The sequence below is a fragment of the Falco biarmicus genome, chromosome 6 (assembly GCF_023638135.1).
Source record: "Falco biarmicus isolate bFalBia1 chromosome 6, bFalBia1.pri, whole genome shotgun sequence".
Classification (NCBI taxonomy): domain Eukaryota; kingdom Metazoa; phylum Chordata; class Aves; order Falconiformes; family Falconidae; genus Falco; species Falco biarmicus.
In genome coordinates, this window is record NC_079293.1 from 38,983,227 (window position 1) to 39,006,065 (window position 22,839).

The following is a 22,839-nucleotide window of genomic DNA, read 5'->3' on the forward strand; positions in this document are numbered from 1 at the left end:
ATTTATAAAAATAAAGAAAACTAAAAAATGTAATTTAAAAAAAGTCTGAGTTGCTCAGATAATTGCACTGTGTCATCTTTCATCTTTCAGACTTCATATGTGCTGTGACATAGTTACCATTTAGTGGGCAATTGTCACCAACACTAACTCAGAACTGCCTTTTGTGCTCAGCGGGAGTTTCAGGTTTGGGGATCGTACTGTTATATAGGTTTTGTCAATGCTGATCAGTTTTGTTTTCATGATGGATACAATAAGCTACACAATGTAAAATATGAATGTCGTATATCTAGATAAGATGTAAATAGGTGTAGGTACTAACTTGACCTTTGCATGTTATCAAAAGAAAGAAAATGTTTCAAGTGTACATTTACAAGGATTATTTTGTAGTTTTGTTTTTACGTGATGTTCCCCACATTTACATAACCTTCACCACCTATCTCTGTCTCCTAGAAAACTTTCCCTATAAAGGGAAAGGGATAGGCCCTCAGCTTCTGCCCCCTCTCTCCTGCTTTGTTCAGGAAAATAGCCAGTGGCTTTGCTCAGCAGCTCCAGCAAGCCCCCAGGAGGAGACTTTTAAACAGAAGATGATTTCTTAAGCAGTATGTTTTGACCTTAGTAGCAAGGAAGCCAAGAGGCTCTTCCTAAACTATCCCACTAAAAGCAAAGCCTTCATTTAGCTGACTGTTCAACCTACTGAAGTCGGGACATCCCCATTTTTCAGAAGCCCCCCAGCTGTCTCCACTTGAGCTGGAGCCTCCCAGATTCTCAAGGGCAGATTTCTGGGGCAGTGGAAAGCTGCCATTCCCCAAGCCAAGCATTAGGGGTAGTGGCAGACTTGGAGATGTGGTCTGGTGTGTGGAGCCAAGCAAAAGGCAATAGGAAGGGCAAAACTACAAGTGGAGAAGTGGAGGGTGAGAAAGAGAGAGGGTCATAGATCTTGCACAGCACGTTTTCCAGGTGTCACTTCCAAGCGGAAGACTGAGCTCTGAGGTGTGAGCAAGACAGCACCGGAGCTACTCTTCTCTGCAACTCCAGGAAGCAGGCGATAGCTGTCTGGCGGCTTCTCCAGAGCATCCCTTATCCTGCCCCTTTCCACTTGGGACCCGAGAGCGGGCTGCAAGGGAAGAGGGCTGCCCAGTTCCAGCACTGGCAAAGCAGGCGCTTGGTGGCTTCTCTTGGTGGAGAAGGGAAATGGCAGGAGTGAGGCTGTTCAGCCCTGCTGCTGGGGCAGGGGTGGAAGGGATTTGAAGGGTGGCTGTAGGTGAGACTGGTGGAGCAAAAAGGAGGTGCTCACGAGGTGTAAGACTTGATCTCATTACATGAGATTTGCCAGTGTAAGGGGACTCTTCACATGCACCTTTATTAGAAATATTCAGAACTCCTGCCATGCTGTTATGACACACTTGGTTTTTAGTTTGCTATAGAGAGTTTATCACATGAGAGGGTTTGAGAACACTTTTTTTTTTTTTACAAGCAGAACAAAGGTAGTTGCTTCCAAAGCGAAGCTTTGAGGAAGCCTGAAAGTTTGCACTCTGCATGTAAGGAGTATAGTTTGCTGAGCAGTCTGGAAGGAGTGTCACAGGACTGGTGGCTGCTGTGCTGGGTAGCCCCAGAGGAGCTGCATTGCACCTCTGCGTTACCCCCAGCTATCAAATCCAGGGTAATAGCCATACTGTTCCAAGGCTTTTGGTACGGCTATTTGAGATCTCAGAATTAAAAGCACCGTGTGAAACCTAACTGCTTATGGTCACTCTTCATAGGTTTTAAGTCCATTCCCAATACAAATTTTTCGTTTCTGTTTTGTTTTCACTTTGCTGGAATATTCTAACATAATGTTCAGGCATTAATACTGGTACAAGTGCTCTGTTTCAATCAGTCTCCCAAACATTTGTCCATAGTAGTGAAATCTAGAAATTTTTTTAGAAAACGCACTTTATTGACATGGAGTCACTGCAGCAAAGTAGCACATTGGGAAAGATGCAATCTCATTCCCCCACAGCCAAGGTAGGCTGGTTTCTTATGGAATCATTATTTAACTTCTTCTGTTCAGTTGTGTTTCAGAATATGTCAAGTGATGAGGCTCCAGTCCCAACCCTTCAGTCTGCTCCATAGGGGTTCATCTGGTTATGGTCTGCCTGACACAGCCTACATTTCCTCTTTATTCTGTGTCACTTGCTTTCTCCTATTTATATTCCTTTCTTTCCTTTTATTTTGATAAATAAGTCTTCTCTGTCCTTCACATTTATATCCTTTAAATATTTATCTGCTGTCCTCCTGTCTCCCTTTAGTCATTGCTTAATACAGTTTATGTTTAGCTCTTGGCAGTTACCCAGTGACATAGGAAAAAAGATTTCCTCTTCAGTTAGGTATTCTTTTAGAGTTCAAGCAGCTACATATATTTTCGGAACTGTATACAGGGACCGAGATGTAGATAGTGAGATCCTATTAATGTCAACAGCAGTTTTACTACTGACTGTTTTAGGGCCATGATTTCACCCAGAGACTTTCTGAATTTAGTCATATCTTCCACAAGGCTCCCTATACGGTGGTGAAGTCCAGGCTGAAAAATAATTTACGACTAAGCACTGCGTGTCTCTCCTCGCAGGAGAAAACACTAGATAAGCCTTTTTTTCTTGTTGTTTGTGTGGCCAAGGCCTGCTAGTTGCAAAGCTTTAGTTGGTGTGTTGATAATAACAGGAGACCAGGCTTTTCCTTATGCTCTAATTTAGGAAATGACCTTGCCTTGACTTCACACCCTACTTTCTGATGGGACTGGAGGCTTCTTCAGTGACAGACAGCCGTCTCACAGATGCTTATTGTTTTTATGAGGCAAACATAACAAGGGAGCTATATTAAGTGTGTCTGTGTAGCATGTCAGGGCCTGGGCAAAAGTTTGGGTTGCCTGAATGTTGACATTCAATGCCACAATTTTCTTGTAATATTTGAGTTCTAAATCTCCATCTGTTTTGTGTGCAAGTAGCTCGGAGGGCTGGGTTGCAGGCAACCTGATAAACTTCATCCTGCATGGTTTACAAATAGAAGCTGTCTCAGGGCTTCACATCTCCTAAATCAACTGAATGTCCTCGGGTTTGGATGATTAGCCAATATCCCGGCTTCGTCAGTGATGCCTTGAATATACTAGTTACTCATTTCACAAACCAAAATATTTGGAAATCAGTAACTAAAATGCTTGTCCAAAACATTTTGTTAGAGCAAGTCAGATTGGATTGGTTCTGTGTTTACCTCATCCAAGCAGCCTAATGGAAGAAGTGTTTAGAGTGAGAAGTCAGCCTAGTGCAGTCATGGCCAGGGCTGCTGCATAGTTTGGGGTGAAGTTTAACATTTGCCTCGTGCTCTATGTCCAATCCATCCAAACCCTCCCTTCCGAGAAATGCACCTCTCACTCTCCAGTCTCTGCCTTGCATTACCTGTACCAGAACTGAGCTGGCAAACTGCTCTCCAGTTAGGCCATTGCTTCATACTTTTGTATGTTTACCCGACACTTGGAAGACATGAGGGTTCTCTTTTAAAAATTCCCGGTGGGCTTGGCAAGCATATTTTTCCTGAAGCACCCGTAGATCCTCTTTTTTATTAATTCATCTGAATGGACATTGCAATTGGTAAAGAAAAGATTCAGTGTACAATTTCGGGTAGAGCGTCTATCCATAGGAGCGGGGCTGCTGGGTGAAATTTCACTTGAAAAAGCATTGGTAGTAAGTGTTTCAGCAGAGTGTCCTGGTTTGATCATCTATCTTTTTAAAAATTACATTCCCTGAAAAGCTCCAGTACCACCCTCACCCCCTTCCACCTCTCTTCCAGGCTTTAGAAGTGAATTAGTAGTTGTTCAAAGATCCTGGAGAAGAAACCTCCCTCTCGGTACAACTGGCTTTTTAGGCCCTAGAGACTAAATAAAGGGAAGATATTTTTTTTTCTTAGAAGGTGGGCATAAGAGGGAGTATCTTTGCATTTTCACTGCTAAGCCGTGGTCACTCCCAATACTTTTCAATCATAAAAACTATTTTTGCCTTTGATGATAACGCCGCAGAACATGATTGTGGTGGATACCAAAGCACAGATAGTTTTCACACTTCCACAATAATCTGCAAACTTTATTTAGCCCTGCCTGTAAAACCCACAAAACAGGCGTGTTTTAGGAGCAGAGAGCAGCAACAGTTGATTAAACAGTGCTGGGCTTCAAAGGAAGGCAGCGAAACTCATTAACCTGAGAGACCCAGCAGTTCCTGGATGTCTGGATCATCTCCATCTCAAGCAGGGCAAGAGAAAAACAGTTTCTTCATTGCTTCTGTTGACCTAGCAACATCACAATAGCAAACACAAGGCCAACACTCAGTTAATGCTAGAATGCCCCACGGGTAGGAAACATTTGGCTCGGTGTTGCCTCTCCTTTGCAGCTACACACTTAGCCAATGCAGCAGGGCAGTAGCTGCAAGGGAATTAGAGCCTGACAGGAGAGACAAGAGAAGTTGGATGGTGAGAATTCATCCCTCTTTGAACTGTATTTAAGAGTAGGACTGAGGAGTATATGTACCTGTATATCTTTTCTCTTTTGAATTCTCATGTTAGAACTGAATTTTAAATACCTATTTTGTGAGGGCAAAAGGACCAGCTGTCTCATAACTGTTTTCAGCAACTTTTCTTTATTGCAAAACTATATGAAACAGCCACCAGTTTCTCCTTTCAGGTCATAATAATTTCCAGAGTTACTGATGAATGGTGTTTACTGGGACCTCTGAATTCTAAGGCCAACCCTCTTATTCACTTGTCATTTTGAAATTACACCTATTCCTAAAGCGTAGGTAATTATTGCGTGTCAGTAAGAGTTAATATTGAAATTGTTGCTATTGCCTGCAATAATAATAATAATTATACATCTGCTCAACAGAAGCAAATATAGTAAAAAATAGGAGTATGTGACAATAGAATTCAAGAAAGAAATATATTGCTTCACAGATCATTTGACAGGATATCACATCACATCCACTAAGGTAAATATATTTAAATAAAACATATGCTTTACTTTTTAAAAAAAAAAGAAAAAATAGATGACCCAGGTGCAGCTATGCAGAAGTATTGAAGGCTTTCAGTTTTGCACAAGTCATGGACAGATGTGTTTCCAGCTGTACGTTTTGGCTTTTTGGAGGAAGTTCCATGCTATCAAATGGCAGTTTTCTCTGCTCTTCGTTGAGCTATCTATTCATTTTGTTTTTAAACACATTAGTTAGAATTGATTTATGCAGTTGTAAGGGGTGTCATTCTGACTTTGTTGGTGTTGTACATCACGATAGGATTTGTCTTGTTGGATAACATTGCACATTTGCAGCTCACAGACCTTGGTGGGGGGATTGGGTTCACCTGGGAGCTGTGCACAAGCACATCTATGTATATGCAGTTGGCCCAGTTCTGCTTAAAAATACTTAAAAACTGAAATTTCACCTCTGCATAAGGACGTGGGGTTTATATGTTCATCTGGCTGGTCTGTTGGTCAGTACTTCTCTAATGGCAGCGTTGAACCCACTGGCTAATTTCAGCCAAAAATCTGAAGTGCACTTAAGCTCCTTTCTGCAGCATCTATGGGATTTTTGTGGCTGGGAAGAGAGATCCAAGTTGTTGTCCCAGTGGGGAAATAGTGGGAGTTTGCAGCTGTCAGAGGCTCCACTGGGCAGGAGGGAACCCACTGAGCAGCACCCGCAGCCCACCAGGCTGCTCCTTGCTGGGCAAGGCTGTCAGGAAAACACGGGAAGTCAGATTACTGTTCTGAGGATTTGTTGTCATCAGAGTTAGTATGTCCTAGAAACCCATGTTTGCTCCTGACAACTCCCGTATGATTTTTTTTCTTTTTTTTTTAACTTTTTTTTTTTTGCTAGCATTAGATTTCCTCAATCTGTCCTTTAATTCTCCTTGTTGGAAAATCAAGCAGAGGTAGTTCAGAGGGATATTGCGAGATTTAATTAACTTTTCCAAACATTTAGAGAGAATAATGAATAGGTGATAAATAACATAAATGGAAGTTCAATATTAGAAGTTTAGGATTAATTTAGAGATATCTGTCATTCCAAATCTCAACTTCAAAACATCCAAGCTACTTAAAAAAAAACCAAAACAAAACCCAAACAAAGGAAAGTCTTTGATTTCTTTAAAGCCAAATATGTTGTTTCATGTAAAAGGGGGGAAAAAAGGAAGGGAGGGGGAGATAAAGTAACCTCTTCCAGACCCTGGACTCCTAAACCCCAGTCTGTGTTCATATTGATTTTTCAGAGCGCCCTTCTACAAAGGAGCATCTCCTGCTCTGTGAATCTGATATTTTTCCTTTGCTGTGCTAGGGTTGAGTGGTAAAGCTCTGTTTTTAATGGCTCTTTCCCCATCTTTAAAATGTTCCGTTCTTGGGGGTGCGGATGATCTTTCTTCCAGAAAAATAACCTTCACAAAATTATATGCATTTCAAAAGAAATGTGCATGAAATCCCTATGTGAAGCTATTGATATACTTCTATATTCAGGTGTCAACAAGACACTTTTCTGTTTTCCTTTGTGTTGTTACAATGCTCTGCTGGTAAGGTAGGACATGAAAGGCTGCTCTTTAGAAGATTTGAGAACAATACTGTGTGGAGCAGAAGCACAGTAATGCAGATAGTATTTCCAAGCAGGGCCATTGAAGCCAGATTATGATCTTTTTGGGAAAGCCTGTATTTCTCCATATCTTGGGTAATTAGTCACCACAAAAGTACTTCGTCTTCCAGATATACACAGTGTGGATTTGAAATTAGAATCTAGCTCTCTGCTTTCGTCTACAATGGCCAGCATTAAAACCAGATGAAAATAACAGAAATAGAATTGAAAAGGATGTTACACATAGTTTTATGTATATATTCCATTATCTGTATCACACATATGTTTCAGTGCTATGTGAAGAATTTGAAATTGAGTTCATGTTCCGGAGCCAGAGCTTTTGTTCTATTAGAGGCATGGTGCTGAGTTTTAGGGAAGTGGGGAGGGTCAAGGATGAAATTTAAATCCATATTTTTATTCAGTGATTTACTTCTCCTGCTACCAGTATTTTCTGATGGTGATTTAATTCAGTTAACTTAGTTTCTAGCTCCCCCTGTTCTTGCTTTGTTAATTAATTAGTGCTCCACTCCTGGGAGACCAGGGACATCTCTTATCAAAAGGTCATTTTGAAAGGTGGGGCTGGGCAAATAATTTATAATCAATAATGCTTTTTGCCACACATTTCTGAGCAGATTGTGAAACCTTTGACATTATTCATGTATTTTCTTTGTATACCGTCTTCCTGCAGGAACAGCTGTCTTCTAAGTGGAGTTGCTGGTGTCAGGCACGCAGGGGTGTTTCTCTCCCTGGTGTTGTGGGTCAGGGGATTAGGCAGCACTTTGGGTAAAACTGTCAAAAAGGATAAAAATCCATAAGGACAAGTCACTGGAGGCATCAAACCCATCATCTGACGACCCATTCCTAGTTTTAAAAAAAAGTAAGCTTTCAAATGCCAATTTCAGTCTGGTGACACCAAGATTGCCTCCAAAATCATTGGAAAGAGACTGGCCCACTCACAGATGCAAGCAGAGAGAGCACCAGGTCCTGCCCTGAACCACCTCCAGAGGACTCTGGGGCGGCACCAGGCTCCTGTGCCTCAAGGCAGCCAGCATATATTCGTTCTGGGACTGAGTTATAAAAGGATCTATGCACCTAACACCAACTTACAAAAAATAAGATTTATCACTTTAGTGCTATTGAAGAGTTTTAGAACCAGCTTCAGCTTTAGATGCCTTGCAGAGCTCACAAGATCTGTCTCCATCCCTAGAAGTCATTTAAGTATTGCTAGAAGTGTATTGGAGCATCCAAAAGTCCTTTGCTTGCATTTGCGAGACTACACTAGTAAATCAGAGATGTTCACAGGGCATGAATGCACAAATGACTGCAGTCATGAGCAAAGCAGACCTGTGCTGGACCTCAGCTAACATGTAGAAAGACCATTTCACCTGTGAGGCTGGCTCCCTGTACCGTTGACTGACAGAGGTGAGAGCAACATCCGAGTTCAACACCTACAGAGGAAGTTGGAATATATCGCATACGCCTCAGCACCACCTGCATGGGCAGCCACAGCCGGGCAGCCCCCGTCACTGGCTCCCTGCACCGCTGCTGATCCCTGGAACAGGCAGGATTGAGGCAGACCCGCTCGCTTGCTCTGCGCTGGTCTTCCTTAGAGATGTAGGTCTCAGCTCCTGTCTCTCAGCACTGATGCAGCACACCGTGGTTCCTCCCACGGGTGAGCCAGAGCTGGGTTTCACTATACAGAGGATTTTGCTGTTTATGAAGTTTATGATTTATGTTTATGTTTATGATTTGCAGCTCAGTGTCCTTAGCTGAGGCAATCCATTAAGATGTCTGTAATATGCACTCCCTTGCTGGATCTATCTCTACAAAAAACTTTTCAAGAGGAAAGCTGTAAGTGGAAAATGGTATCGGTCATGGGAGCACTAACTTCAAGTGTCTGTGCCCTGACGGGATCCAGCTGGGACCAAGGGGAGCATAGTGTGGGACACATGCAGGACACCATCAGGGTTTCAGCCTAAGGAGGAGTGCAGACCCTGTCCCACTGCCACCCACCCTCATTAGTGGTCTTGCTAGCAAATGGTGCCCGTGGGGTCACAGGCTGGCTTCAGCCACGCGGGGGACAGCAGTGCCCTGACAGTGACAAGCTGCAGTGCTGCTGAGCCTCCAGCTGCCCCAAAAGCCTTATTTCTGCTGGCAAAAAACAGGTATTAAAAGTAAGTGTAGCCCCATAATGCAATAGCTACTGAAGCATTTGATTTTCTGTCCCAGTAGGGACTTTAAGTGAGTACACTCAATATTTTCATTTTCCTTTTCATTTCCCTGTCCCAAGTTAAACCAAGCTAGAACTGGGGGAGGCAGTGCAGAGGCGGGGGCAGGGGGGGCACATGGTATGGGACGAGTGCAGTACACAGTTTTGGCTGTGGCTGCCCAGGTGTCTGTGGCTTTCAAACAGGTTCTTCTGCAGGCTAAGGCAAAGTTTAAGAAACCCTCAGCTCCAACAGGATCTTGTCAGAGAAATCTTTAATGAACAAGAGGAGAGTTGCTAAATTTGATGGTTTGGAGTTCAGCATTATTTGTATTTGTCACTAGGAGCAGAAAGTATATCATCTTACACGTGTGTATGTACGTGCTTGCATACCTACCAGAACTTCCCCAAGTAAAACTGTTCATCAAAGAACAACACCATGACTAATTTACAGTGTGTAAACAAAGGCAATTTACTTTTTCTTTGGCACTTGAAAATTGAAGCTGAAATGTAATCTTCATAAATTAATACCAATTTACATTTGATGCATGTCTTAGCTTGTGCAAGGCTGTAGGTAAAAGCCTCCTGCCTTGTAACACCAAATCTATATGCAAAAACCAAAACTGCACTGCAAGTCAGATTGAAAATTATTTTTCTTGAAGTTGAAACATTAAATTTTACTCTAGGTAAGTCTGAAGACAGACAAAAGACCAGCAAAGTATTACACACAAATTTAGAAGATAGCTTCAAGATATTTTTTTTTCTGCTAGAGTTAACAATTACTTTGGGCAACAGTGAGAAGGGTAGTATGATACAAAAACATTTGGAAGTTATTCTTTGACCAAGATGATCCCAGGAGCAATACCCTGGCTCTACTGAAACCAGTGCCTGAGCAGTGTTTAACTTCACAGATCTGTGACTTCAGCTTGGCTATCCAGTCACCAGATACATGATAAGTTACTTTCCCCTTATGGTGAATTAGCAATAAATTTTAATCAGTATTACAGTGAATAAATTAGTGTCTCTTCTATAAAATCCCCCTTTACAGCTCCTGTAGGCCATGGTTTCCCTAATTAAAGTTCTCACTGAGCTGTCTCGACATCCTGCTGAACTGATACGGTGTCATTGCATGTACATCAAGGGATGTCACTAGATCATCATTACTTTACAGCATACATAGCTAGAGATGTGCTGACTCTTAGCTTTTAAGTGAGACGTATGGACAAGAAGTTCATTGGCTGAAATTTAATTTATATTTCTATATTTAAATCTCAACTAAAGTTGATAGGAGAGCTTCAGAGGGGGAAGCAGGATTATGTTTTTATTTTCTTATTCAGAAAATACACATCTAGTCTGTTAATGAGAAGGAAATTTTTTTCTCTCCTTGGAAGATGCTCTGAATATACTTCTCCCTTTTCTCCTTTCCCTTCTGTACTTCATGGTTATTAAAATTAAAACAACCCAAGTAAAAACTCATACCTTAAATAAACCCCTCTGCTTAAGCATTTAGTGTTAAATAAAGTAAGCAGTAACATCTTCCTCCGATGTTCAGAGCTCAACGGACAGAAATGGATAAACTCTATTTATTTGCTTGTATCCTCAGCTGCCTCCACTTCTCTTTCATACCACATTAATACCTGGAAATGGGAACTGTTTTTATTTCAGGCTGGGAGGTGCTTCCTCCCCTGTTACAGGCTCCACCAGTCTGGTCTTTTCTGTCTGGTGACAGGGATTATTTCAGGGAGAACTAATCTGTCCAAGCTCATGCAAATACTCTTCATGACTTTGTGCTCATTGCTCCAGGTTACATTCTCTGCTTCTGTCTGATGCATAATTTAAAGATAAGTGGTAAACCCCACCTTTTGAACCAAATTCAATACTGGTAGAAAGGGCAAGAGTTTAGCACATGAGTGCTATTTCCAGTGAGCATTTTACTCATATCGGTGAACATCTGGTGTAAGAATTACTTACCCAAGCTGCCTGTGCTCCCCACTCAGTGCACTGTACTGAGGCCCCTGTAAGTGGTCAAAATGAGGATGGGGGAACTGAATTATTTGCGCTTTCCTCTGCGCTTTTGGTGTACATCCCCTGTCATTGCCATGGAGAGGGCAGGAGAGGCTGTTCCACAGTGCTAGGCAGGTACATGTGCCCAGGAGAGCCCAGCCCTATGCTGAGCAGTACTGAGCTGGGCTGCTCGGTCGACTTCACTGAGGCTGCTGAGCTCCAGTGCTGGTTTTGAAGTTCTTTGAAGATACCATCAGAGAAAAGGGATTCACTCAGAAGGGAATCTATAGAAACAGGTCCTTGTCAGAGATCCAGTTATTTTGGAAATGAGTGGAGAAATTCATGGTGGTACATGTTCACTGATCCCCAGACAAGACTAAGCAAAGATATGTGTGTTTGCTAGGTCACCCGTATAGCAGTAAATGCCATTAACAGTAATGATAATGAGGTAAACACCTCATCATCCCCGGCACCACAGCAGCTATTCAGAGTGTCCATGTCTCCCCATGCTGCTGGAGGAGTCCCTCCATAGATAGGATCTAGCTGCCTGAATAAGCAGTCAGAAGTAATTCAGATCAAACTTTAGCAAATTAATTATCTAACTGCCCTGATGTAAGCACTAGAAGGGAGATTCCCTCAGTGGAGCAGACTGGGACCACTCAATGCTAGAAAAAAATTTCTGAAGTGCAGAAGAGAGACATTTTCCCACTCACCACACCTGGAAGATGACAGAGGAGTCAGACTGAGCCAGAGGCTCATGCTGTTGAAATGTTATGTCAAAGTGCCATCTCTTCTTAAACCCTTTTCTGATGCATAGGAGACCCACGTCACCCCGATCCCCAAAATACAAGGTGGCAAAAGAGCAGGTGAATTCCTATTTCTAGGTGTATATAGGATAAAAGAAAATAAGTTTTCCCTCCTGCTATGACATCTAATAATAAACCAGAAAGGAGAAGGAATTTAACCTTGCATATGTATTAAATATGACAATGAATGTGCAGCATACAGTACAATAACTAATTCTGACAGTGCCCTGTGGTGTGTAAGCAGGTGCAAGCACGTAGATAGCTCTAGGGAGGCTACTTTGGAGGTTAAAATCAGGCACAGCCAAGGCACATGGAGGCAATAGAGTAAGAAAAAGACAGTAGGAGAAAGCTAGTAGGCTTGTCTTTCTAGAGAATACAATTAATAAGTTCTTTTGTGGTAAGACTGCATAAAAAGCTGACCCTGTATAGCTTCTGTCCTCAGTTGAAATCAGGCAGTATTTGATGCTGGAAGATGGACAGGGCAGGTCACCAACTCACGTGCCAAGCTGTAATCCTGATTACAGGTTCCAGTTACCTTTTCTGGCAGCCACTGTGAAGGTGGTGATTAGAGCAGCTTTGGAGGATACTAGGTTCAGAGCGGTTATGGGGCCATGACTTCGGAGAGTGAGGTGTCTTCTGGGGTGACATAGCCTTTTCTTTAATGTCATTGTGCCTCCTGTATGCAGGTGGGGAGAAGGGTGATGTGGCACCCTAACAGGTCCACAGCCTGTAACCACCACAGTGGTGGCCACCACAGTAGCAAGCAGGGCACTGTGCAAGGGTCTATGGCAAAGCACCTAGTCAGCTGTGCCTTTACCTGTTCAGGGGTTGAAACGATGGGGACAGGAGGGCATGCTGCCGTTATACCAGCCTGTTCTCACACCTGTGCACCTGTAAGCACAGAGGGGCCCTTTGTTAGGCTATCTAACTAAGCTTATTGGGAAATGTCCCACACAGAGTGTTCAGCAATGCCCACCCGCCCTGGCATTCTGCCTGGGAGCATCACTGTTTTACAGCATAAAAAATGCTTTGCCTTCATGTAGGTTAAGCATTTTGTGAGTGTATGATGCATGGTGAATTTTACTCATGAGATAAGATTAAGATTCTGAGATTCTCTTTGTTTTGACTTTTATCTACAGAGTAGCTTAGAGTGAATGAGCTGGTAAAGCTTTCCCTGCTATTGAACTAAGCAAAGCACCAAAATAGCAAGAAATCCAAGTGCTTCTCAACTCCTATTTAAGGTTTTTAGATCAGCTGTTTTGGACCTATTTTTGTGCATCAGTTTTTGAAGTACAGAATATGTGGTTTCATTATGGTGTGTACTTGGGTGCTGAGAGTACTCAGCTTCTCAGCAGCTCCACAACACATGCAGGTGACAGAATCTCACTGGGATCTCAGGCTTCACCACCTAAAATAGTTTCATCACATTCCTTGTAGATGAATTTGCTGAAAGCAAATTGGCATTGTGTAAGACAAAGAAAGAAGAAGAAAAATTCAATACTTTCATTATGGAAATAGTAAACCTGTGATTGACTGAAAAATGAATCTGTAAGATCGAAGAGCCGATATTGTGGGGACTTGAATCCTCCTCAATGCCTGACCGTTCTGCTAAATGTTTTTGCTATGAAATCTTCAGTGTCAGTTTTGATTAGTTTGAACTCTGCTCACCTCTGTATCTATTTTTTTCTCTTACTCTCTGTTCACCTCAACCACAAAAAGTATTTTTATCACTGCTATCACACAATAACATCGCTGCACATAAAATTGGGGTTTTTTTCTATTTTCGGTCAGCCTTTTTTCTTTATTACCAATTATTTGGATGGTTTATTGGAATCTTAAAATATTTTATATAAATCACTTCCAGAGAGTGCTATTCTGTGATGCCTCATAACCACTGCTAGCATCAGCACAAATCAAAAAGTTAATTTGCACAAGGTTAACCCAACGAGCTCTGGGACTGATACATTCTGTTTAATCTTACATGAGATAGAGTTATTAATTTTCTGTAGCTTTCATTTTTGCATTATCATTCTCTTCTGCAAAGCATAATCACCTTCCTGGGTTTTGTGATACTGTGATCCCTTTAGTGAGGATGGTTGTCTACAGATGAAGACATGGTGCCTTCCTGAAGAGCTTACTCTTACTACACAGACAAGACAGGCAGAAGAAAGGGATGCTAGAGGGTGGTGTGATTTGCCAGAGGTCACACCACAAGCCATCAGCAGAGCAGGAAGCAGAATCCAAATCACCTGAACCTCATTGCAGTACTGTATCCAGTCACCATGCTGCCTCTTAATATGTCACTGTTCTTGTTCTTTCTTTATAGTTCGGGATCGGGTACGATCAAAAATGGAGAGAGATATTTTGGCAGAAGTGAATCATCCTTTCATAGTCAAGCTTCATTATGGTAACTATAATAAAATATAATTCATGTTTGTTCTTAAATGGTTGAGGAATTGTAACTAGATGTGTTATAATTTCATACAGATACCCCCTGCCTACCATCACTTTGTCTCTAATGAAGTCATAGAGGCTACCTTTGTGAAAATCTTCATTTATGCTAAAGGAGAATTTCAGTATAAGTAGGTTTTAGTCATTCCTCCATCAAAATACATTTGTCATAAAGCCTGATGTAACAGATAGTGCTGGTGGGGTAGCTGGTGAGTATACATCTGTCAACCCCCTCACCTGCTGTCAGGTATCATTTAGAAAACCAGAGAATCTAAATAAAAACTGTTTTTAACAACCAGCACCAATCCAAATTTATATATGTCTGTATATGAATGTGGTGGCTTGCTGGAGTTGCCTTCCTCTACCTCACCAGTTCCCAGAGGAGCCCCATTATTACTGTAAAGGGTCTTATGAGGACATTTGGGATAGTGCCGGCTCTCCTCTCACACTACCCTGAGAGCTCCTCTCTATGCCCAGTCTTCAGTGACTCCAGGTACATTGTGCAGTGGAAAGCAATATTAATTTGTAGGTGCTTAGCATGGAAAGAAATATATTAGTAACACATTGTTGTCTCTCAGCTGATACCATTTTTTCCATAGTCTTAATCTCAATTGTTTAGTTCTATACAGAAATTAATTTTTTTCTGTTCTCAAAAGTGCTGAAACGATAGGGAAGCTAATGGCATGAATGATACGCTGCTAGTCAACAAGATTAATTCTTTGGAGATTTTATCTTGATTCAAACTTCCAACATCTCCATCCTTTTCTAATGCAGCATTTCAAACAGAGGGAAAGTTGTATCTAATACTAGATTTCCTGCGGGGAGGGGACCTTTTCACAAGACTCTCCAAAGAGGTAAGCTGACAGATTTTTTAACTTAGAAATGAAAGACTGTCCTGGTTTTCCAGAACTCAGAATAAGTTGGTGGAAATGAAAAATGGTGTTGGGAATAGTCCTGCTTATATATATGTAATAGATCTGTATCATCTTGCATCTTTAAGTGGGTTCTTCATAATTGTATTTGAATTAGGCCATAGGTAACGCAGCACATAAGCATCATTTTCGGAGAAAACTGCACCACTACTAAGCCATTCCCGTAGCAAAATAGTGCCAGACTCACTGCTTGCAAAATATATCTTGGAGATGAGGGAGTCTGAGAAATCAATCCCCAACACATTTTGCCTGGACACGGGCACAGAACCACTGGAAAAACACAACCACTGCCAGCAAAAAGAAGAGATGGACGTAGGTCAGGAGCTGACCCCCTGCAAGCATGTAGACAGCAGGGCGTCAGCCAGGGAGCAGGCAAAGAGCCATCCCACAGGTCGGAGCCCACGCACCACCCCACTTGGAGGTTGGTTCTCACAGCCCTCACCTGCTCTCCCCCTGCCTGCCGGGGGGCAGCTGCTGCTTCCATCACTTCCCTGGGCTCCCATCCCTTCCCTGCCCTCCGCAGCTCCTGCTCCTGGAGGGGTGCTGCTGCTGGAGAAAAAGGCAGCCAGGAAACGCTCCAAACTTGAGTCTCGCTAGTGCCTGTAAAGCACGGTAGCAGTAGGTTTTCTGGGTTCATTTAGCGCTTGCCTGCAGCTCCAAATGCCTCTTTGAGCAGGCTGGCTGTGTTGCTTGACACAGCGCATCCTCCTGCATTTAGCCTCAGGGAGGCCCTTGTGGTGGGTTGACCCTGGCCGGACACCAGGTGCCCACCAAAGCCTCCCTATCACTTGCCTCCTCTGCTGGGCAGGGGAGAGAAAAAATACAATGAAAGGCTCCTGGGTCAAGATATGGACAGGGAAGAGATCGCTCATCAATTATCATCATGGGCAAAACAGACTTGACTTGGGGAAATTAGTTTAATTTATTACCAATCAAATCAGAGTAGAATAATGAGAAATAAAACCACCTCCCCCCCCGCCTCCCTTCTTCCCGGTCTGAGCTTCCCTGGCGGTTTCTCTCCCTGCTCCCCCAGCAGTGCAGGGACACTGGCATGGGGCTGGGGTCAGTCCCTCACACGCTGTCCCTGCCGCTCCTGCCCCCTCAGGGGGAGGCTCCTCACACCCTGCCCTGCTCCAGCCCGGGGTCCCTCCCACGGAGACGGTCCCCCATGACCTGCCCCAGCGCGGGTCCCCGCGGGGTCACAGCCCGGCCAGCAGCCCTGCCCCGGCCTGGGCTCACCCCTCCGCGGGGCCACAGGCCCTGCCAGGAGCCGGCTCCAGCGCGGGCTGCCCACGGGGTCACAGCCTCCTGCGGGCATCCCCCTGCTCCGGCGTGGGGTCCCCAGGGGCTGCGGGGGGGATCTGCTCCACCGTGGGCTCCCGGGGCTGAGGGGACAGCCTGCCTCAGCCTGGGCTTCACCGCGGGCTGGGGGGGAACCCCTGCTCCGGGCCTGGAGCCACCCCTGTGCCCCCCACTACCAACACGTTGCCATGCAAACCCCATACAAGCCCTGCAGGCAGTACAGGAGGCTGTGGTGGGGCAGGCCTGCCACCCTGGGGCTTCTCTACACCCCAGCACTCTCTGTCACCAACATGATGTCCCCAGCCCTCGGTCTCTTTCCAGTGTGCAGATACAGAGTGTAGGCAACCACCTAACACACACTTCAAAGATAAGACGGGGACCTTTCAGGTGCCATCCTCTTGAGGGGAGGCTCTGTTTGCTTCTCTGGGTTTGGAGAGTTACTGGTGGACTAAAAATTAAAAAAGCGGTGAAGACAGTACTTTTATTCAAAAGTTCCCTAGCTTTTTTTTTTTCCCCTCATCCAATTCCTGGTTCAGTGACATGCTGCAGATTGTGATGTGCAGCACAGCTCAGGACTCCAAGTATTCACCTTCAAGGCTTGTGGGCTAATGCAAAGAATACCTTTGCAACAGGTTAATTACACTGCCAAGTAATGATACTTGTATAAGTACTCAGTTCATGGTAGCAGTTATTTTTAGTATAAGGGAAAAGATTAAAGCAAAAAATACCCTTCTTCTGTTTGGCATGAAATCAGGCTTTGCTAGCGAGGCAGCGTACTGTCTTAGCAAGGGCCTCTGAGGTTTCATTGAAGAGAGAAACTCTTTCCTACAGAGGGCAGTTACCCCTCCTGCACAATCAGGGAACTCAGAAGTGAAAGAGAACAGCTCAGATTTTGTACTCCTTTAAAACTTCACATTTTCTCCAAAGCTTTTCCAATGAAATGCAATGCATTGACTTCTCTGATTTATACTATTGAGTCCTCTGAACTCGACAGTCCTTTTACATACTCCTTTTTTCAGTGTTTGCAGCTCATCCTGTCTAGCTATACTTCACAGCTCTTTAGTGGCAAAGTATCACAAGGGAAGAAGTTATGGGAAAACTTGTACTGCTTGCAATTTGTTAATTATGGACTTGGTTGAACGGTATTGACTTCAGTGGACTTTCAGTCAGATCCCATATACTACAGCATGCGTGCATGCAAAGCTTGTCTCTCTTGCTCTGTCTTTCTGAGACATCTGACTTTAACTAGGGATATCTGTATAGATTAGATTTTTCCTGATTCTATTTATTTCATCTCTTGCCTACATTATTTATTTTATATCTTATGAATAATTTAAATTTATTTTGATAATTAATGCAATTTTTATGTTCAGACTAACTAGACTAACTATTTTTGCTTCTGTATCCTTTTTCTTTCTAGCCTTTGCAGTGATATTCTTAATTAAATTGTGACATCTGTTATCTGAATCCTCTTTTGCTCTCAGCCCTCTGCAGCTTCTCAGAGCACTCAAGTATTGTTTCTACCCCTTTCCAAGTGCAGAGAGTTAGTTTTAAAAATAAGCTCAGCAACTTCTACTGTAGATATTTACATTTACATATGACATGTAAATTTTTACTGAGCTAACTCATTTTACTTCTGTCATACATAGCATTCATGCCTGTGTATCCAATATATCAGCTTCTCTTTCTGCATTATTACCATTGTACATATTGAGATTTAATTAAAGAGAACTTAATAACACCTGGGATATAATGAAATCTGAACCAAAGGGGTTTCTTGCCATCTGAGTTTTTCTGAGTGTTTTTTCAATTACAGAAGTTTCTTCCCATCTAAAACAGAGTTTTCAGTGTTAGCAGTATCCATATCAGCTGTAGAAAGGAAACAACTGCCCTCGTTTTATACCTCATCAGGCCCCGCGTTTTAGACAACACATCACTGCTTAGGGCATCTGCACTGAGATATCTTGAACCCTGAGTGCATGTGGTTTTAAATCCATCTCTGAGTCTTTTCATGCTGTGTATTCTGCTTGGATTTGGAAGCATTTCACTTCCCCAGAGAGGTTGCCCCATGTTATTTCATTGGAATCTGGTGACAAAATGCCAATATTTTAGCAAATTAAGAGATAAGCAAAGCACTGAAAGTACTGAATTTTGCATTCATTTCCAAAGAGTTAGAACCTTATTCATATTACTATGACATGATGTCATCTAAACAGATCAAACAGATGAATGAAAGCAGCATGTTTTAAGGATCAGAAGTATTTGACAGATCAAGTTTTGTTTTACAAGGGGAATCTGGTAAGAATTGTTAATGTGAGCTCAGACAAATTATGGAAATTGAACCTGATATGATGGTCCTTCCAGTATTCCTGAGTTAGACAATTTCTTCCCCATGTCTGTTTAACGCAAGCCAGCCCACCACTCTCCAGTAAATAGATGTGTTCTTCTCTTTCTCTCTAGGTGATGTTTACAGAAGAGGATGTCAAGTTCTACTTAGCTGAGCTAGCCTTGGCATTAGACCACCTCCATGGTCTTGGAATTATTTACAGGGATCTAAAACCAGAAAAGTAAGTTAATGAGAAAGAGTGAGCTGAAACGCAAATATGCGATCTATTAGGTCATTTCTGCTCCTTGTCATGCTAGTAAGTCAAAAGGTGCCAGAGGCTCTGCCTTCCTTCTTGTATGTGAGACTCTACAAGAAGACCCTCACCAGCAGTAGGATCTCCATATCATATCACATCACATCACATCATATCATATCATATCATATCATATCATATCATATCATATCATATCATATCATATCATATCATATCATATCATATCATATCATATCATATCATATCAATCTCATATCATGTCATGTCATGTCATAACGTATCATATCACATCGTATATTTTAACATGAAGCCAAATATTTTGACTGCTACAGTGTGATGGGGCCTCTGTGTGCCCGGCCTTCAGTTTAGTGAATGATCTCAGTGCAGGATTCACATCTCTGTGCCTGTGACTTCAGCATCATTCCCCCATTTGCAGCATTTTATCTGGCCATCCCTTTGTTGCAGTTTAAACTGCTCAAAGCAACTTCACTTCTAGCTCATCCAAAATATGTCATGGTACTGTTCAGTTTTATTGTAGCCATTGCTTAAAGTAAATGAGCATCTTTGAAAACTAGAGTTCATATTAGTTCATGAGAGACACGATAATCAGGATTTTAAAACCACTTTTATTAACAATCCAAAATATTTTCCCAAGAATTAGTCTAGCTTATATTTGCAGCTATTTTCTATTCCTAATGTGGTACTATGGAGCATTTTCCTTTCTCTTTTTTCTTTGCAGTATGTCTGTGGACTAAATGACACCCTTAGAGTTATCACTGGGAGTGACGAGATATTGCTTTTATTCTGTGCCGCTTGCCTGGTGCTTGCCTGCATCTTCTATGCCAACTCCAGTAAAACAGGCCGTAACATTTCAAAGCTACCAGACTTTTAATGTAATGGTCACCATCATTTAAAATAGATGACCACTGATGGTAGTCTAGCTGTTGCTTACACTTCCAAAGTATAACAGCAGAGCAGCCTTTTCCTTCTATGACATGAAATTAAAAAATATGCAGCTCTTTCTTTAAAATGGAGTGCTATTGCTTTCACACCCATGGACAAAATAGAGACCAAAAGCGATGGAAGTTGGACTTTGTAGGTGAGGAGTTGAAGGAGAGGAAGGGATTTCTCTACAAGACGGTACTATGTGATTTAAATTGAATTTTATTTTTTTGGTTACAAAAATAATAGTAGTAGTACCATATAAATGCATACAGATGTATATAATGAGACCTCTCAGTCCTTTGGGCTATAGACTCTTTCATAGGTGACTGAAATTTCCAGTCTTGCCCTTTTATGCAACCAAAACTGACAGAGTCTTTGGCAAATACAGGAAGTCATCCTCCAAGTTAAATAACTGAAGGGAGAAGCTACCAGTTTGTTACTAATATGAAACACAGGTAGGCAGCAGTCACACTGTAAGGGCCACTGTCACGTGCTGTTGCATCGTCTGCCAGTAGCTCTTTGGTTTTAACTTAACTCTCAATTGCTGTTTTGTTCATTCAGCATCAACCAGCATGTACATAATAGAATAACTCCAATTATAGCTTTTCCGTTTTAAACCTTCTTTCTAGTGAGTGCTAGTATAAGTCACGCACCACTTTTCTTTCTGGTGTTAGGTGATGCTGGTTTTGAAGGTAACATATGACATACAAAGCTGCTATTAGAAGGCATTCAAGTATGAGCCTGTATATTCAAATATAAGTCACAGTGTTGTTACATTTATAGGCAAATGCCGTAATTTTTTGCTTTACAAGGAGTTAGAAACTAAGGAGAAAATTAAGTGCGTGTCAAAACTATTCACTGTATTTGAGATACTGAGAAGCTGATTTTTCAGCATTCTCAGCATTAAGTGCCACTTTGTGTGCACAAAGTGCATCTCTCACTGACTTCAGCTGCAAGTGAGACCACTTGAAATTTCAACAGACCAAACTGCAGTGCCTGTTTCAGGGATCAGTGAATTGAGAATTTAAAGCTCCCCTAAGAAAGGAAAGTGTCACTGATTTGCCGTTGTCACATAGAAGTATGTTGAAAAGGCACAGATGGAATCTGTTCTCTGTGCATTTTTGTCTGAGCTGAGACCAGCCAGCCAGCCCCTTCACTGCACTGCTCTGCTAAAATCCCTGGGTATTACCTGTTCTGACAACTGCAGCAAGTTTTCTCTGGAAGAAAACAAAAAAGTATCATCATGTAACTAAAGACCATTACACAGTGAGATCACTGTGTAAAGTTAAGGTGGCAGCCCTCGTTCTTGTATTTCCTAACTTTTGAATATATGGTTTATGGTCTTTAATGTACAGTTAAATACATACCAGTGATACAGTTGAACCTGGATACAACTGTCATAGTATAAAATTACTTTAGAAAAATATAACTGTTGTTGTACAGGACAGGGAATGACCTAGACTAGTATAAGTCTAATTTGTACCTGGGGATAAATCAAGATACCTGATTGAAAACCATATCCTCCAAAAATAGCTTTATAAGTGCAAAGCATATGTGTAGTCATGCCTAGGACAGCAGAGTATGACAGCCTACAATTTCACTGGAACTTTAGGTTCAGATTAAAAAATCAGGTACAGCAGAAAAAAAATATTTATTCTGAAGGGGGGGAAAGTGCTGTATTTTTAAGTTACATCTGGGAAATGATAGCTTTCTAAATAAGACAATAAAATAAAATTAGAACATCTCAGGATGTTCTCATCCTCCCCTTGCCTCTGGGCAGGCTCAAATATATCACAGTCATTACAGGTGTGTTGCTAATGTAGTCTTACCTAGTAGTCTTAACTTAGTGCTTACCTAGTAGGTAATCTGAAATGTCTTTGCTGTAGTTGGAGGTCATTGCTCTTTGGCCTGTGCCCCTAGACTCCCCGACGTGCTTGCTCTGCTCTCAGCAGTAGTCTCAGGGGATTGTGAGCACATCTTTATCCTTGGACCCTCCTCTGTACCTTAAACAATCCAGCTGCTGAACTCTTCTTCACCAGTCAGTCTTTCTAGGGGTTCAGGAATTCTTATTCCTCCCCTTTGTTTTTTCTTGACCAGTGTCTCCTCTGAAGTGCAATGTACAGAATTACACCCACGTCTTCAGGAGAACTGTTACCAGTCTGATTAGAGCACAATGTTTACTCTTACCAGATTTGCAGAACTGGAGATAAATTAATTAGTTTTTAATTTCCCGATTCTCTCTTCCCCCTTTGTTAAAGATAGACACTGCATTTGACCTTCTTTCATTGTTCAGTGCTTTTGCTGTCCTCCAGAAGCCTCCAAATGTAACTGTTAATAGGTTAGAGATTGCTTCAGTCAGCTTTGTAAGTATCCTGAAACAAAGTTCATCAGAATTGTTTGTGTCAAAGAAGACTAGTTAGAAAATAGCACCGTTCAGACCACTTGAAAGAATCCTCAGTACATTAAAATTTAAGGTTCGACATTTAAGATTCCCTGAGCAAAAATCCATATTAACAATTCAAAGCTATGAATTAATTTTAAGTGCAACCAGAATATATACTCTGGGAGTTTTTATAAAGTTAGCTGTACTTACTTTAAAAAGGCAAGCAATTGAATTTTCTGGTTAAAGTCTTGTTTAGAACAAGCAGATGCTTCCTGTAAATTGTTGCAGCCCAGTTCTTCTCCTTGGGTTGTCTTGGTGGTTTCAGTGGCATCCCTTGTGGAACAAGATACTGTTCAGTCACACTGAAACCCATGGAGTGAGTTACATGGTGAGGCATGTCTCCATTTAAGAACTGCATGATCAAGCTATTAAGTACATTAAATATATCGAAACAGAAAAATGGGAACTTATTATAAAGTAGTATATGATGCGTATGTTATTTCTTATGCTGTGGTTTAAGGGTATGAGTGACTCAGAAGTAACCCTACGTTCTGCAGATGCACAGACTTTTTTATTTATCTTTG

The 22,839-nt window shown here is 42.1% G+C and overlaps 1 protein-coding gene across 3 annotated transcripts in view; it reads left to right on the plus strand.

The window, feature by feature from the left end:
• The window catches only part of RPS6KA2 (ribosomal protein S6 kinase A2), a 321,508-nt gene that overhangs the window by 225,578 nt on the left and 73,091 nt on the right, over positions 1-22,839 (plus strand). For all 3 annotated transcript variants that reach the window (XM_056344105.1, XM_056344107.1, XM_056344106.1), the window contains 3 exons: positions 13,969-14,049; positions 14,868-14,947; positions 18,788-18,894. In XM_056344105.1, the coding sequence (XP_056200080.1) occupies positions 13,969-14,049; positions 14,868-14,947; positions 18,788-18,894 (268 nt within the window). The remainder of the gene's footprint in view (positions 1-13,968; positions 14,050-14,867; positions 14,948-18,787; positions 18,895-22,839) is intronic.